The 16,132-nt window shown below is 40.5% G+C and overlaps 1 protein-coding gene across 1 annotated transcript in view; it reads left to right on the top strand.

Moving 5' to 3' along the window:
• The window catches only part of myo16 (myosin XVI), a 109,140-nt gene that overhangs the window by 56,341 nt on the left and 36,667 nt on the right, over positions 1 to 16,132 (top strand). The window contains 10 exon segments of the mRNA XM_015966257.3: positions 115 to 232; positions 774 to 845; positions 2,075 to 2,216; positions 2,757 to 2,829; positions 7,839 to 7,988; positions 8,413 to 8,610; positions 9,485 to 9,560; positions 11,775 to 11,971; positions 12,606 to 12,686; positions 14,389 to 14,594. Of these exon segments, the coding sequence (XP_015821743.2) occupies positions 115 to 232; positions 774 to 845; positions 2,075 to 2,216; positions 2,757 to 2,829; positions 7,839 to 7,988; positions 8,413 to 8,610; positions 9,485 to 9,560; positions 11,775 to 11,971; positions 12,606 to 12,686; positions 14,389 to 14,594 (1,313 nt within the window).

The following is a 16,132-nucleotide window of genomic DNA, read 5'->3' on the forward strand; positions in this document are numbered from 1 at the left end:
GAAAAGCTAGTAAAAAAAATATTTATACAAAAAAGCTCTATATTTTTTAATCTAATCTAATCTTTACTCTACATTAACAGCTTTATTCCCATGTGTGTGATTTCTCTCTGTTAGGAGGTTGACTCTGTGTTTACGCTGCTTTCTGCCGTGCTCCATATTGGGGACTTACGTTTCACCGCACTGACGGACGCCAACGCAGCCTTCCCTTCTGACCTGCAGCTGCTGGAGAAAGGTCAGACACCCCTCCCCCACAATTCCCAATCACAACTTGGCTTTCATCCCCAGCTTTGCAGGAATGTTGCTAAATGCAGAGGGTTCAACATTTACCTCTCCCCCTTGCCTTATCCTCCTATTATGCATCGGCTGCATGTGCTCCTGTGACCCCTCACCCCCAGCGAGATGGTAAACAGCGACATCATCGCCCAAACGGGAAACAGCCTCTGTTGTCAGGGAGATGTGATGTCATGGCTGGTGATGTCAGTGAGGGGTCTCTGGGTTGCCGTCACCTGTTTTTGTTGCTTGTTTACGGGTTCTGCTCTGAAGTCCAGGGATGACTAATCGCTGACAAATCAGCTGATCAGTTCAACAGTAGTCAACTGTGGCAGAGTTCAGTTTGTGATGTTGTCAGCATGTTGTCATCATCAAAGCCGAGCTCTGGAAGTAATAAAATATATCAAGTGTATACATCTGATGCTTAGTAAATTATTAACAGCATTATTTTGATCTTTGTCATCATGAGTCTGCTTTATTTCTCTCTCTCTCCTTCTCTGTAGTTGCTGCATTGTTGCAGGTGTCCCCAAATGACCTAAGCACCGCGCTCACCTCGGATGTTCAGTATATCAAAGGTATCAAGTCAATGCTTTTCACAACCTTAACTCTTGAGAAAGACAAACTCTGAGAGAGAGAGAGAATGTTTAAGGTGTCAATCAGTAAACTGCAACTTTTCCCTTTGGGAAATCCAGAAAAGTTCCCAGGTTAGTTTTAAAAGTGGTCATTCTGCATGTTAGGGATGGGCAACACTTGTTTCCACGAGTCCAAATTAACTTGGTTAACATAATAAAAGACACATGCTTGTGTATATTCATTTTCAGAGGCTTTTAGTAGTATTATTCATTTAATTTGTGAAAAATAAAATAAAAAACAACAGCAATCAACGCAAAACTCTTGAAGGAGAATGAGCAGAAAAACAGAAAACACCTTATAAATTTCTACCTCTTTTTAGGAAATAAAGTCTTTATTAAATAAATTCTCATTTAAACTGACAAACATAGATTAATTTTTAATCACAATCCAAAGCAACTGGCAATTGTCGATACAGCAATGCAGTAAAATAACTTTTTTTGGCTTGAGGGAGGTGTCCGGTAGACCAGTGGAAAACCCATTAATGCATGTGTGCAGACCAGAAAATGTGCTTGTGGGAGGTGAGGGGGGGTCCAGCACTGTCAGATGACAGCTTTCACTTCTGTCCACTCTCTGGGCCCCCCTTGTGGCCAGACTCAAGCAAAACGTCTGCCTTGCCTGTCGGCACGTGGCACCTCTGCTTGCTGCAAGTCAGCAGTGCTCATAACCAAGCCACTATGCAGCATGTGTTTGATGGATGGGGACATTGACCATTTCTTAATTGTGAATAAATAAAACAATACAGCTAATTTGACATATTTTGGATTATTTGTTTGTCCTTTTAAAGCATCCATCTTTAGTCTGGTTCTGCTAGTTAAATTCGGATTTATCCCACTAACACTGCAAACAAATGAACAAAACATAAAGCCTAAAGTAGGTGAAAGCATTTAGAAGAAGAAGTCTAATGTCAACCTCAAAATAAATAATTATTAATTAGATTTTTTTAATTCAAGCTTTTATTTTCATCTGAGGACACTGAGGGCTGTTTGAAGAATACCACATAGCCTGTTCTGCATAATCAATAGGGATTAGTAAACATGATTTTTATCATGGCATCCATCTTAATTTAGAAAGTGTCAGTCCTTGTCTTCTTTCGGCTGTAAACACAGGAAGGTAAATCTCACCCTGACTCTCAGGAGCCATAAATCATGTTTCCGTTGCTTCTTTGTTTCAGGCGACGCGATCACTCGTCATCACACAGTAGAGATGTCGGAGCAGTACAGAGACCAGCTGGCTAAAGCCATCTACGGACGCACCTTCAGCTACCTGGTCAACGGTATCAACGACTACCTTCAGGGACCAGATGAGAACATCGGGTACCACACTGTCTGTTTCTCATCCACACAAGCTGTCACCCCGTCACGGCCTTCAAAACTGACATTGCTTGAAGTTTAGGGGTGAAGGCTAGCAATAGTTTGAATGTCATGAAGAATTTACAAAGAAATGCAAATGCCAGAGAAGAACCGGGACAGATGAGGACACTCATGAGGCCTAAAGCCTGAAAAATGTGGCAAAAAACATGACGGAAAACTGAATCCTAACACACGCAGGTGAAGGTCGTGGGATCCTTGGTGCTGTTGATGTTGTGGAGTCTTATCACATGCAGACAGATAACCTCTGTAACCACTATATCTTTTGGAATGTGTTTGCGCCTTGCCTTGTTTACTCGCCGACCACAAAATACAATAAACATATCAACCACACATCCGTGCCACGCCCCTTTTCAGCTGTTCCACATACATGAACACAACTGTGTTGTGGGTGTTGTCAGAGCAACGCTTCGACACAAGTTACGGTACTAAAAACAATATGTTTTCAGCCTTTTTTTAATTTTTTATTCAACTTTTTTTTTTCAGTGATCCGGCCATGGAAATTGGTATCCTGGACCTATTTGGTTTTGAAGAATTTCAGAAGAATGAATTTGAGCAGGTGGGATAATATTTTCTTTATATTTGTCATAATTAGGAAAAAGAAACAAACACAGCTTTATTTTTGTTTTTCTGCCAAGACAATCTCAGAGTTGGCCTTGAGTCATAAAACATTTTATGAAATTGTAAATTATCAGTCACATTTTTGGAATATCTGGAGGTCTTATCTGTTTCAGCCCTGACATTTTTATGTACAATTTTAATGAATGAGCTGTAGCCTTTGGATGACTGTGGCATGATGCTTCAGCTGTCCTCAGATGAACTGATGCTTGACTAAATGACGTCTGTGTGTGGGAGACACAGGCTGCCTCACACAAATCTGTGTGTGTGTGTGTGTGTGTGTGTGTGTGTGTGTGTGTGTGTGTGTGTGTGTGTGTGTGTGTGTGTGTTTAGAGATGGTATTCCTGTTTTTGAAAAAGCTTTTGTCTGAGGTGCAGCACGTTGCAATAAAACCAAAACCACAATAACATTTCAAAAGATGCATCAAGACTAAACACATTAAAAACTATGACAAACACGTATGTGGACTAGAACCTCCTTTTAACACATAAATCAGATGTATAATGATAGTTTAATGTTAATATTAACCCAGAACTTTCAGAACTAAAAAAAAGCAAGACAAACTTAATATAAAAGAATGTTTGAAATTTACATATTAACTAAATATTAGGTTATTGTGTTTTTGCTTTTAGGTTTGTTGTGCCATTCAGAAAAGCTTCTATTTGAAGGGTTAGGGTTAGTGTCAAAAAGCCTTGTGTGACCCCAGTTGAATGTCCAGAATGATTCATTTGGTCTCTCCAGGTGGTTGTTGGTATGGAGTGATCATGTCTTTATGTGTAAAATGTTACTAATGTGTCTATGTTTAACCTATTTCTGGAGAATAAAAACAAAACAAAAAACTACCGGTAAATATTTTAGCTATGCTGATTTTTTCTTTGGCCTGCAAGAAGTATTAACTTTTCAGTTTTGGCCTTTGTCTTGAAACGTTTGGACACCCGTTTTCAGGAGTCTTATCTCCAACACCTCAAAAACCATAACAAACACTGTAAAACAGTGCATTCATTGAAGAAAACCTTTTGACAAGAGGTTTTCATGTACACCTGCTTGAAAATATGTACAAAGAAGTGGAGAGGTCAGGTTGCTCACCTATTTTCAGCATATCGGTTACAGGGTGCAAAGCACCACATGCAGCCCAATACCACTCACCTGTTATGGGCTGTAAATCTTCCAACATTCATCAAACAAGAGCTGTTAATAGATGGATCTATGGTCAAATCAGCAGGGATTCACAAGATGTGTGTGTACGTGCATGCATGCATTTGTGAGAGTGTATGTGTGTGTAATTCATTCTGCTCAAGTGGATAAGTGCTTATTGCTGCTATTCAGAGCTTACACTTCCTCCCTGTGGAGTTACTGGTTTCCTCCAGCTTTTACTAAAGACGGTGTGTGTGCTTCAGTGATGTTTGTGCCTGTGTGGCATCATGATAAGTGGACCTGGATGTCCTCTAATCAAAGCGGAAGCGAGGGCTTGTGTAACCTCTTGCAGGTCATGAGAAGTTCCAGAAAGTAAGGGTGAAAGAAAGCATCAAGAAAATCTTTGAACTTGTCATCTGATGCCGCCTGACTGAACACAGTCATTACATCAGGGACAGAGGTGAAAAGAGGCGGAGCTAGCTATGAATAAACAAAGACAACAATCTCCTACAGCAAATCAGTGAGGAACAAGCTTTGACATGTTTATACACACCCACACACACATATAAAATAACACACAAACAAGCTCCACGTGTGTAGCATGATCAGGGCTATTACAGCCTGTTAATTAGAACTGTGTTTGTCGAGTTTGTGTTGTACCTGCTCAGCACTTTGCTAATGAGCTAACTCAATCAGCCACCTGCTGGGACTAAGCTCTTAATGGGCTAGACTTGCTGGGAGATAAACAATAGACAAACACGGAGGGAAGAAAAACACAACTCCGGCCACCCGCATGATGAAACGTTACATCTATCTCTCAGTCTGCCGGGGTGGGACCCAGAATGTGGGTCATGACATGATTTTGGCACGATTACATGACAGTGCTGAGAGAAATCCAAATTACTGATTATCACTCTGGAAATCACCTCATGATGTTTTCTGAGATGATTGTTCCCTTTTCCTAGTAGAATACAAACATGTTCTTGGAATCACCCAACATAAAACAACAGAAAGGGAAAATGATATGTTGCTTGGTCTGTGGGCCTTTTGATATCAGAAATGCACTTATCACAAACTCAGTGGCGTAGCCAGATCTTTTAAAATGGGGTGGCCCAGGTGTTGCACTTTTTGTGCATGGGTGGCACCAATGTTTATGCTTTTTCGTTTTTACCCCAAGCTTTTTGTGGACAATTCTATTTGAAGGAAATTCAGTTGGGTGGCCAGTCAGATTCCAAGGGTGGCATGTGCTACCCCAGGCCACCCCCTGGACACGCCCCTGCACAAACTTAATTGTCATAATTATTTGTGCCTTTAAAGCAAAAGTCCACTGAAGAATGAATAATACTTGTTCTTTGTTTAATATAATTGGCCTTCCTGAGTTTTACATGCAAGCTGACCATGAAAATAAGACCTCTACCCCTGTTTCCTGCATTAGCAACCATTAGCATTAGCAGCTCCACAATATGGCAAAATTCCTTCAGGTTACTTGTGTTATTTGTGGAAATAAAACACGGAGAACCAATGCTGTAGCTGTTAGCCAATCAGATACAGATGTGTGAATTTCATGAATTACAATGAGTAGGACTTCAAATCCTGCCATTTTCTGCACCCCACTCCTCTGGCTAGCTTCTACTTCCTGAAACAGGAGCGCCAGAGCTTCTTTTCTACAGATGAGAACTCACAAGGCTTTCATTTCTACAAGCCTAATTATTATTGTTGGGTGCGGTCCTCTGAGCGTCGTTTGTTATACCGGCGCTCAGAACAGCTGGAGGACAATCAGTCAAAACAGGGGAGCTTGGGCACTCAGGTGAATAAAGCTTCAGTTAAAAAGTGCAAAATCCTAAAAAGTATACTATACACTAACGTTTCGCTGCATTGTGCATCTTCATCAGACTGAACTCAAACTCTGATAAAAACGCACATTGCATTGAAACGTTGATGTGTAGTATACTTTTTTGATTTTGCACCTATTAGAAGAAACTTTATTCACCCGAGCACTCCAGCTCCCCTGTTTAGATCACTAGTTAATGTTGGCTTCACTCAAAGCTGCAATGGCAAATTTAGAAAACAAGCTAGCTAAAAACTAGGGGTGCAGCGATACCACTTCTTTCCAAACCGATACGATACCAATACTTGGAACGGCGTACTCACCAATACGATTACCGATATCGACACTTCTACCTCACAAAAAAATGCTATGAATTGGAATACAGGTTTTATTTTCTTCTCTGCTTTCAACAGGGAAAGGCTGTGGTGGATAAAAAGTAAAATATGAATAGAAATTATCACAAAACTCAAATATTAGGTGAACAGAAATGACAAGTTAGAGTGAAGCCACTTTCAAGCAAATGCATTGGTATCGGTTAACTTTTATTGATACTGATACCAGTATCGGTATCTGTGCATCCCTACTAAAAATATATTTTTTTTTCATTTCTCTTAACAATATTCCAACATAGTTTAGCTTTAAATAGATCCTAAAGATTAAAAAAAAAGGAAAATAATCATGAAAGTGATTCTCTCGCAATTGTCTCAAAACCTCCACCAATGACAACTTTAGGGCCAAAAGCAACTATTCGACCCTCCGGTTGTTGGTCTCGCTAAACTGCTGCACTTCCACATGTCCCTGCATCCTCCATTCATCACACACTCGTGTATTTAGCAACAGAACACCACTGATGTGAGAGGTCCGTGGCTCAATGATATCAGAGAAGGAGAAACAGCCGACTGCTGCCACTTCAACTAGAGTCCCAAAAAGAAAAACACCATTTGAAATAATGAACAAAAGATGTTTGGACGTAGAAAACAGCGACTTGTGTTTAGCGCTATCTGGTTTCCTCCGGCATCGTGGGTTTCCGGTTCCAGATGTGTCTAACGGAAGATATCTGAGGGAAGGGGTGAGAGTTCTGTGATCATGTTTACATTCAAAACCTAGCTTGTTTGCAGATTCATTAAAAGTTTTAACACAATATTTTCATTGACTGAAAAACAATTGGCTATCATACAATGTAGTATTTTTTCGCACATTTTCATTATTTCAATGCATTTTATACTAGTTGAATCATTAGAATCAATGAGGTCCAGCCTTATTTGTTGTTTCAGTTGTCAGTTTGATCTGTTTAAGTCATTCAAAAAGTCTGAAAAGTAACCCATTACCAAACATGCATCAAGCTGAATTTGTGTTTCAGTCAGGTGTTTAATGAACACATTTAAATAGATCCAACCCTACTCATTAAAAGTGAAAATAATTTGAACTAACCTGACTGAAATGAGCCAGTCCTCGTTTTAATAATGTTTGTGTTTGGCAGACGCTTTAATCCAAAGTGAATTACAAATGAGATTGTAACAAGGTGGTTACCCTTGAGGCTAACAATAAACCACTTACAGGAAAGAACACAAGTCAGCCTTGACTCATCCGTGTAGCATTACTGTGTTGAGAAGAAAACTTTGGTAAAAGTTGAAGCTACTACCGATAAATTGTGTGTTTTGTTCAGTCACCCTTAAGTTTCCCCTGCCAAAGGGACGGTTTTACTCACTTTGTTCTTAATAGAGTGGAAAAGCTGACAGGAAGTCTCAGTGTGTACAGAATCCACAAAGTGGCTCTGTTAATGACCATATTCACATTTGCTGCGTTTCATTTGCTGTCGGATTACTCATGCCCCATTGACTCCCACAGCAGGTTATGTTTGCATTTGTATTTGTGCCTTTGTTTGCTTTTAAAACACTGAGCCGCGTGTCTCTAAGGAGCCACACGGCGTGCGCTGAGCTACTGTGTTTACTGTGTACGGTGTGTGTGTGTGTGTGTGTGTGTTCCAGCTGTGCGTGAACATGACCAATGAACAGCTGAGGCGGTACGTCTCCGAGGTGCTTTTCCAGCAAGAGCAGGCCGAGTGTCTGCAGGAGGGCATCGCCATGGAGACGACCTACTCACCCAACAGCCACACGGTTTTGGACTACTTTCTTCAGGTAGTGTTACTGTCAGGGTCCGATTTGGGCTCAGTTTTGCAAAGCCAACTAAATGATTTAAGGTTAATTCCTTTCAAATTAGTAAAAGGCATTTCTAATCGTAGCCAAAACTCTTTGGAAAATTGGGTAAGAAAGAATAAACGACAGCATGTTCTCAGTTCATTTCTGACGAGGGACCATTGTTGCATGTCAGCCCCTTTTCATTCTACATCCAGACCATTTTTTCTATTAATAATTATGTCAGTATCGACCCAAAACCCACTGAAACAAAGCATCGGGACTGAATCTGCTTCATATCAAAGGGAAAGCCTTACTCTATGGGGATCGATAGATGTATCACTAGGAATAACAAATTGCAAGTACGCTTTGTAAATATGACCAACATAAATAACACGTGAGTGTATGTTTGTTCTGGCTGCCGAAGCCTCAGGGACTGCTGTGTGTATTAGATGAAGAGAGCCAGAGCTTGCGGCCCATGGAGCAGACCCTTTATAAGAGGCTGTTCACCCAGCTGGACTCAGGTCCCATTCAGGGACTCTCTCTCACCACCAAGGATGGAAATGGCAACCCCCCACCCAAAGACCAAGGCCCGGCGTTCACTGTCAGCCACTACGCAGGAAAGGTCTGTCTGTTTTATGAGTCAATATCCATATTGATGTCCCATAACGCTCATCACCAACAAATTCAATCTTTTTTTATATTTTAATGCTTTATAGTGAAAATAAACATCACTGTCCAATGATGGTCACAATTGGCATTTTCTTTTCGGGGATGTTCTGCCTGTTGGCATTTTTGCAGAACTAGCATGCACAAAGAAATGGAATGCAGCCCTTTTTAATATACAGTACATGTGATCAAATATTTGCAGTGAAACATGAGAAATGGCTCAACAGGAAGGCCTTGGTGAGATAAAGGAGCAGTGGGTAACAGGAAGTAAAATTTTCAGTAAAATGCATTCATAATCAACTCAAGATATTTTTGAGAAACCAAAAAGCTGCATTTCAGATCAGAATCAAAACTACACACCGTGACATAGAGTTAATGAGATATCAGAAAAAGAGGTCACTTAGTTATTTCTTTTATGCTTCAGGCTTTTTGTCTCCTGGGGACAAAGGAGATAGACATAACACAATAATCTGTCACTTCCTTCTAACTCATAATGTAATTTCTGCAAGTAAATTAAACTAAATGGTGGTTTACTAAGACAGACCCCATGAGTATTAGAAATGGGGGGGGGGGGGGGATTTATTTGTGGAAAAATGAAATAATTTTTTATAAATAAAAAATGACAAACAATGATTTTTCTTTCAAAAGTTGCTGTTTTAGTTTAAAATGGAATTTTCTGTGAATTTTGAGAAAATGTTTTTGTCACAGGACCTTGTGCTAGAACAATGTAATTGTAATGCTATTTTTTACATTATCACCAGCTCTTAATATATTCCTAAATAAAATTCCTTTTGTGAAAGTAACTTTGTAAATTCCTTCTCTCTTACTAGGTTTCGTATGACTTCACAGGATCTGTTACAAAAAACAAGGACTCAGTTTCTCAGAATGTGCTGCTCACAATGAAGTGTAAGTATCCTGCAACACTTACTACGCATGTGAGCACACTGTGGCGTAAGAGCACACTAAACACAAAGATGCACTTTTGTTTAAAAAACATGCAGCTCACAAAATGCCTCCTTGTCTTGGCCTGGTTATGGTTATATGTGTGTGCGTGCATCCATGCGTGTGTGTGTGTGTGTGTGTGTGTGTGTGTGTGTGTGTGTGTGTGTGTTTCATCCCATGTGCAGCAGGCACCGTCTGTGTATATTGTCTAAATATGCTGCCAGATGTGTGGCGTTGTGGCTACTAGGACACAGACAGCCGTTGTGCAAATGCCAGCTAAGCCTTGCGTCCAGCAGTCTAATTACTATAATTTCCATGATGTGGCTAAACTTCTAAAGGCTAGCCCTTCACTCAGGGTTGGCTCTCATGCCTCTGTCTGACAAGTTGATGCAATGCATGCTTTCATGCACACAAAGGGCAGTGTTTTGTTTTGATGTCCTCCTCGCTTGTTTAGGAGGCAAAGCCAAATTCTGTTGACTCTTTCTGAAGCAAAGCATCATGTTAAATGCACATAAAGTTTAGGCTGTCCTCTTGCTGGTGTGTTGGAGAAATGTGCCAGATTGGCACTTTGGTAAAACTATCCTTTCAGTGTTGGTTTAACCACATTAAACCAGCAATCCTGTAAATTGGTAAGCCATATTTGCTGTATAGTCTGGCCACGACCTATAGACAGAGCTCAGTCATGGGGCGGGATTTATGGTCATCTTTCAAACTGTCTCTGCATGCACCTGGACAATGAACAAAATGACATACTAAACGCTACAGATGTCAGTCAACAGGGCAGTCCGCCCTACACTGTCGAAGAAGATGGAAATACATTGTTTCTAAATTTAAGAATGTCAGTCCCTCTATTTGCTCTTGACTCAAAGACAAGCTCAAGATTATAGTCCAAAGTTGATGCCAAAGCCGCCATCATAGTCGTTCCACTCCATCTCACCAAACCACTGCTCTTTAACAATGACTACTATACTGAATACTGAGGCCCCTATAGAGCATGGCTAGACCAGCATGCAGAGCAATATAAGTTAGCTTTGACAGCTGTCTGTCCAAAGTTCTAGGATAGCTTTGCTCCTTTCAGGAAGTGATGTTTGACCTTTTTGAAATCCATTAAAGTGATAGTCTTACCTTGTACTGTGAAATTAAGTAGGCCATGCATCTTTTTATTGTTAAACCTGGCCCCTCATCCCATAGAGCCCATTGCAATTTGAACTGAGTGCAACTTAGCATTAGCCAATAGCGTTAGACATCCACTTACGTCACAGAGCGTGTATGTGCGTTTGTGGACATACCTAGACTGATGCAGAGTTGGCCATAATAATTATGGACAAGTATATCATTAATGTATATGTAATGATAAAATATTTGTAAATCAAGTTTTAGCGCTTCTGCCCAGCTAGAGGTGCAAATTTAAAAAAAAGAGGTGTTGCTTCTTGCCAGAATCATGGAAGTGGGCGGAGTAGCTTAAAGTGCAATTCATTTTTCTGTCTCTAGATGGTGTCTGCTGACAAAAATCTGTATTTCTGCTTTTACGTATTAGCCATCTACTTCAAAAAATGACTTATATTAATGTATTTAAAATTGCTAGCTATTGTTGTAAATACATTTACCATATAATATTCATGGGAGAACATTTTTTTAAACACACTTTTCTTTATTTTGCAACATTCTGATTTCACCATGGTGATTAACAAAAATCTGCTTAATGCATCTTTGTAAACAGGATTTCGTTTTTACATATGTGACTTGCATCTGTTCTTGCATCACCCTATGGACGAGTCTTGTTTTGTACACCACAAGTTTAACACTAGCAGTTAAAAAGAATCAAGAAGAGAAGATCGTCTTAGAAATGTCTTTACTTAGTTTTATTGCTTTAAAATGAGACATCTCTGTGTCTTCCGTTCCTCTCTTTCTGAGCCATCCACTAACTTTCCCACTCTTGTTGACTTCATTGTTGCCTCTTGCTGCCTGACTGATTGTTTACATGTTTACATCTTCATCCATGCTCACTAACTCCTCTTTTTGTGCGTATTTCTTTCCATGATTACATCTTATTAGTTTTTTTCTATTCATTTTTTTCACTATATTGTCCTCCACCCCTTTTCTCCACCAATGCTGTTGCTCACTCTCCACTCCTTGTCCCCCCCTGCTCTCTGCATGTATGTGCTTGGTGCCCAGCAGCCAGTGAAAGTGTCCTACTGCAGCAGCTCTTCCAGTCCAAGCTGACTCAGACTGGTTCTTTGGTGCCAGCAGCCCAGGGCCGCGTTGGACTTAGAGGGACCAAAGCTGTCTTGTTGCTCCAAAGGATGCCATCAGCATCCTCTGTCAATGCCACTTCTGTCCCCCAACAGCCTCGGAGATACCATGACCTCACTAAGGTAGAGCATGTTCACACTGCCCTGCAGTTAAATCCAAATTTAACTCATTTGAAACCCATTAAATATACTTTTGGGCATCATCTTTTAGCTAAATGTTTATTAAGCCCAGGGAAAAAATAAAATACAATTTTGAAAAGTCAGGAATTAGTTTTCTGTTCCATACGACAGCTGCCTGCCCTTCTGGGCCTGTCAATGGAAAAACTGGGACACTACTTTTGGAAAATGGAAAATAAATAAACTAGTCTAATTTGAGCTACTTCCCACCACACATCTATATATAAACCACTGGGAATTGGATTTGTTTGTGCAACCAAGCAAGAGATAACTCATTTAGCTGAGCTCTTGAGTATGAGTGTACCTATAACATTACAACACAGTAAATGTCATGGGTCTTGTTAAGCTTTAAAGCATAAAAGTCATAACTGAGACTGAATTCTGCAGATGGGCAATTTACCGTAATTGCAAGCATGCCATCAAGACCCCATCATCATGTTTGATCTCTACTTAAGACCAGACGACCAAATTTAATGGTATTAATGTTTGTACTGTTTTTTTGTTGTTGTTGTTGTTTAGTGGTCACTCGGGGATGAGATATCTTATATATACACGCTTTGGTATTACCTCTTGTTGTTAGATGTTGAAGAAAAAAGGCTCGAGTTCTTTCCTGCAGCGTCTGGAGCGTTGTGGGCCCATCACGGTGGCTGTCCAGCTGAAGGTATACACACTTCCTGTTACTTAGTGATGAGCATCATCTAAAGCTTCTTTTCAGGAACCTTCTTTGATGTATGTTACTAGGAACTGTACGATTGTGATAGAATAATCGAGATCATATCAGTTGTATCGTAGCGTGTCACTTGTCATCCACGTGGGAATGGTAATTATGCAAAAGTGTTTCTAATCGGTTCAGCTTTTCATTCAAGTGGAGAAGGGATAGGTGTGTATTGGCTATCTTTATCCCCCCCCCCCCCCCCCCCCCCCCTCCCCGCCTCATCCAACAACTGTGCGGTTGAAACTGGGGAGCCAAAGGCAATGCACGAGCCGACGCACGTCATCTGCAGCTCTTATTTCCTCATTGACTACGAAACAATTTGAAAAGTTGTGATCCACGTTAGTCTGATAAAGGTACTTTATCATATTGTTAGAACCATGTTCTGGTGAAAGAATGATATTCGTCACATAATCGTTGTTCTTTTATGGTATTGTAGACTTCTGATGTTATATTTATGTTTTGACAATCACTGTCGTTACTTTGTTTTCTCCACCCTGGGTATTTAATCGACATTCTTTCCACAATACCAGTCAAGGTTAGGGTTAGGTGTTAAGGAGTCCCTAAATGGTTTGGTTTGAAAAGGGGTCCCAGAGTTACACCCCTCTTGCATTTTTTCACACATTTGATCAAAACTACTTATTTAAGTACTTAATAGTAGTACTATGACCCCAAGCACAACAAGCCACAGCCCCCCTTATCAGGTGTGGACATGTAGGGTACTATAATCTAAACCTCACTGGATTGAAGCTATCCTTAACTATACCAAAGCTACAATAAATCATCAAGAAAGATTCAATAAAACGTATATTTTTTTCACTGATTGTGTTTCCATAGCAACCAGCTTCTGGATCACATCTTATCTGAGTACAACGATGTTGCTTGTTGAGACTCTGAGATTTATTTTATTTTGGTCTTATCTCCAGCCAGTGCTTTCGTCACAGCAGTCCCCAGACCTCAGCAACAACGCAACCCTAAGATGTGCTCAGTGTAGGGAACTGTGATTTCATAACTATTTAAAGCAACAATAATATTCAGTTAGCAGAAAGCAGCTCAGTCCGTGCTGGTGACGCAAGGAGGCTGAGATGTGGTCCAGGGGAGGAGTGCCTTTTGGTCTGAATGAAGCCACTGTGTTGCACAATCAGAGTTGTGGCCTTGTGGTTGACGAGCCCCTCTGGGAACGGCAGCGAAGGAGAGACTGGGCTGAAGAATGATGCCGTACCAAGCCAAACATGAAGCCCTCCACATGAATGAACAATGAACAACAGCCACTGTGTTCCGTGTGCAGGCGTTTGTGCGTACGTGCGCGTTTTGAAGGATGATGGCGGTGGCTTTCATAAACGAGGTACCTGAGGCCACGCTGTGGACTGATGTCAGTTCAAAGCGTGGCAACAAACAGATGTAAGTGTTTACGCACATGTGTCTGCATGACCTTGGATGCGGAATCTTAGAATAGAGGGTTTGAAGAAAAGATTTCTCACACTGTCTCAAAAGAGTTCTTTGTGGTTTTTTATTCCCTTCAAAGAGAAAACCTAAAAGTCAGAAGTCTTTGTCACTGAGAAACTAGTAAAGTTCTTCTTACTGAAACACTAATAAATAAGTGAGTAAAGCTTGTTTGAAGTCATTAATGGCTCCCTTTTCCCTCTCTCAGAACTCTCTGTCCGAGATGATGACTAAACTTCAGAGCTGCACCCCTCACTTTGTGGAGTGTGTGCGCCCCAACTCCTGCGGTCAGCCTGATAGCTTCAGCAGCTTCCACGTGTCCACACAGCTGCAGAACATCGGAGTGCTTGAGATGGTGCGAGTGATCCGTCATGGATACCCCATCCGGTTGTCCTTCTCAGACTTCCTTAACAGGTCAGTGTCAAAGCCTGCGGTGTAATAAAAAGTTTTGTCTCCTGACAACTTGTTTCACTCGCCTCTCCTCCTGAAAGGTCTTAAAGATGATAAACTACTTTCCTTCATTTATTTGTCTCACTGCTGCCATTACGCTCACAGCAGGTCACAGTGGACTCGGCCATGTTAAGCATGACACGTCCAGCAGGTCAAAGGAATCAGCGAGTTAAACAGCGTGTGCTTTGTCCACATGTGAGGCTGAATGTGTGGGCCTACACTTTTACAGGACCACACTCAGACAGACATAAAGAAAAGTCAGAGGAAGCCTTTTTGTGTGAGGTGAAGTTTGACTTTGTGATTATTATAGGAGACCGTTGCTGCTGATGAATGTCACTGAAACATTTCCCCAAGTCAGCCTGACACAGGCGTTAACCAGCCAGTTGTCTGTGAGGTCACTTTGTCCTGCATTTGGGAAATTGTTTCTTTCTTTAACACCTTTGCTGCGCTCTTACCTCTCAGGCACAGAGGTACCACATGAATCATTTCTCTACCCATTTTGTTGCATTTCTGCCTTTCATGTTTAAATCAAAGCAAATTATATCATTCGATCCTGCAATTTTTCATGGGTTCCTCACTCTTTCCTTTCATTTCCCTTCATGTTGTAATGTTTCCTTAAAAGCAATTTAGATGTGTGTTCCTGTATTTTTGTTCATCATTTGTCCACATCTCAACCTCTGCAGCTCTATTTTTTGCTAAAGATAAAAGGATTCATATAAAAATTCCTGCCAGAATATGAGATGACAAAGATGGTCACATGACTCTCCATCCCTCCACCCCCAAAACCTTCCAGCGCTCTGCTGTAAACAGTGTCACATCACCACACAACACCTTCCAACTTCAGTCAAAGCATAACTCTGTTTTATTACCACGCACTTTTCTTTCTGTCAGATTTAAAAAGAATGGATGTGCACAAAATAAACAAAAGCTGTGACATGCTTTTAATTTAATTCACAGCTTTGCATTCATGGAAGAACATTATGTGAAGCGACATATCAAAAGTTAATGAATTTATTTTTTTAAAAAAGTAAAAGCAGCCGTGTGTGTGATGTGTGAGACCTCAGGATAAAAGATCAAGCTTTAAACTAATAGTCATAGCTGACAGATTGAGGAATAATAATAATAATAATAATAATAATAATAATAATAATAATAATAATAATAATAAAAACAGCTAACGTTACTACCAAAAATGACTTTTTCCTGCAAGATAGGTCCTCAGCGCTAACCAGCAATGAAGATGTAAAAAACAGTGCTTGCATCAATAACTATTCAATATTGCATTTGGAACTTGGAAATTTGGAACTTTACTCACATTTTAATACATTTGCAGAGGTTTCTAGTAGGAATGAATGCCCTGTAAATCATACTCTGGGGAAAAAATCTGTGGTGCACCTGTAGAAGTCATCTGGAAGAGAAAATACCTTCAGATGACCTGATTTGGAGTCTTATTTCCTGATATTTGGACATCTCTTCTCTGATTGGCTAACAGCAATGGGACT

This window comes from Nothobranchius furzeri, chromosome 14 (assembly GCF_043380555.1).
Source record: "Nothobranchius furzeri strain GRZ-AD chromosome 14, NfurGRZ-RIMD1, whole genome shotgun sequence".
Classification (NCBI taxonomy): domain Eukaryota; kingdom Metazoa; phylum Chordata; class Actinopteri; order Cyprinodontiformes; family Nothobranchiidae; genus Nothobranchius; species Nothobranchius furzeri.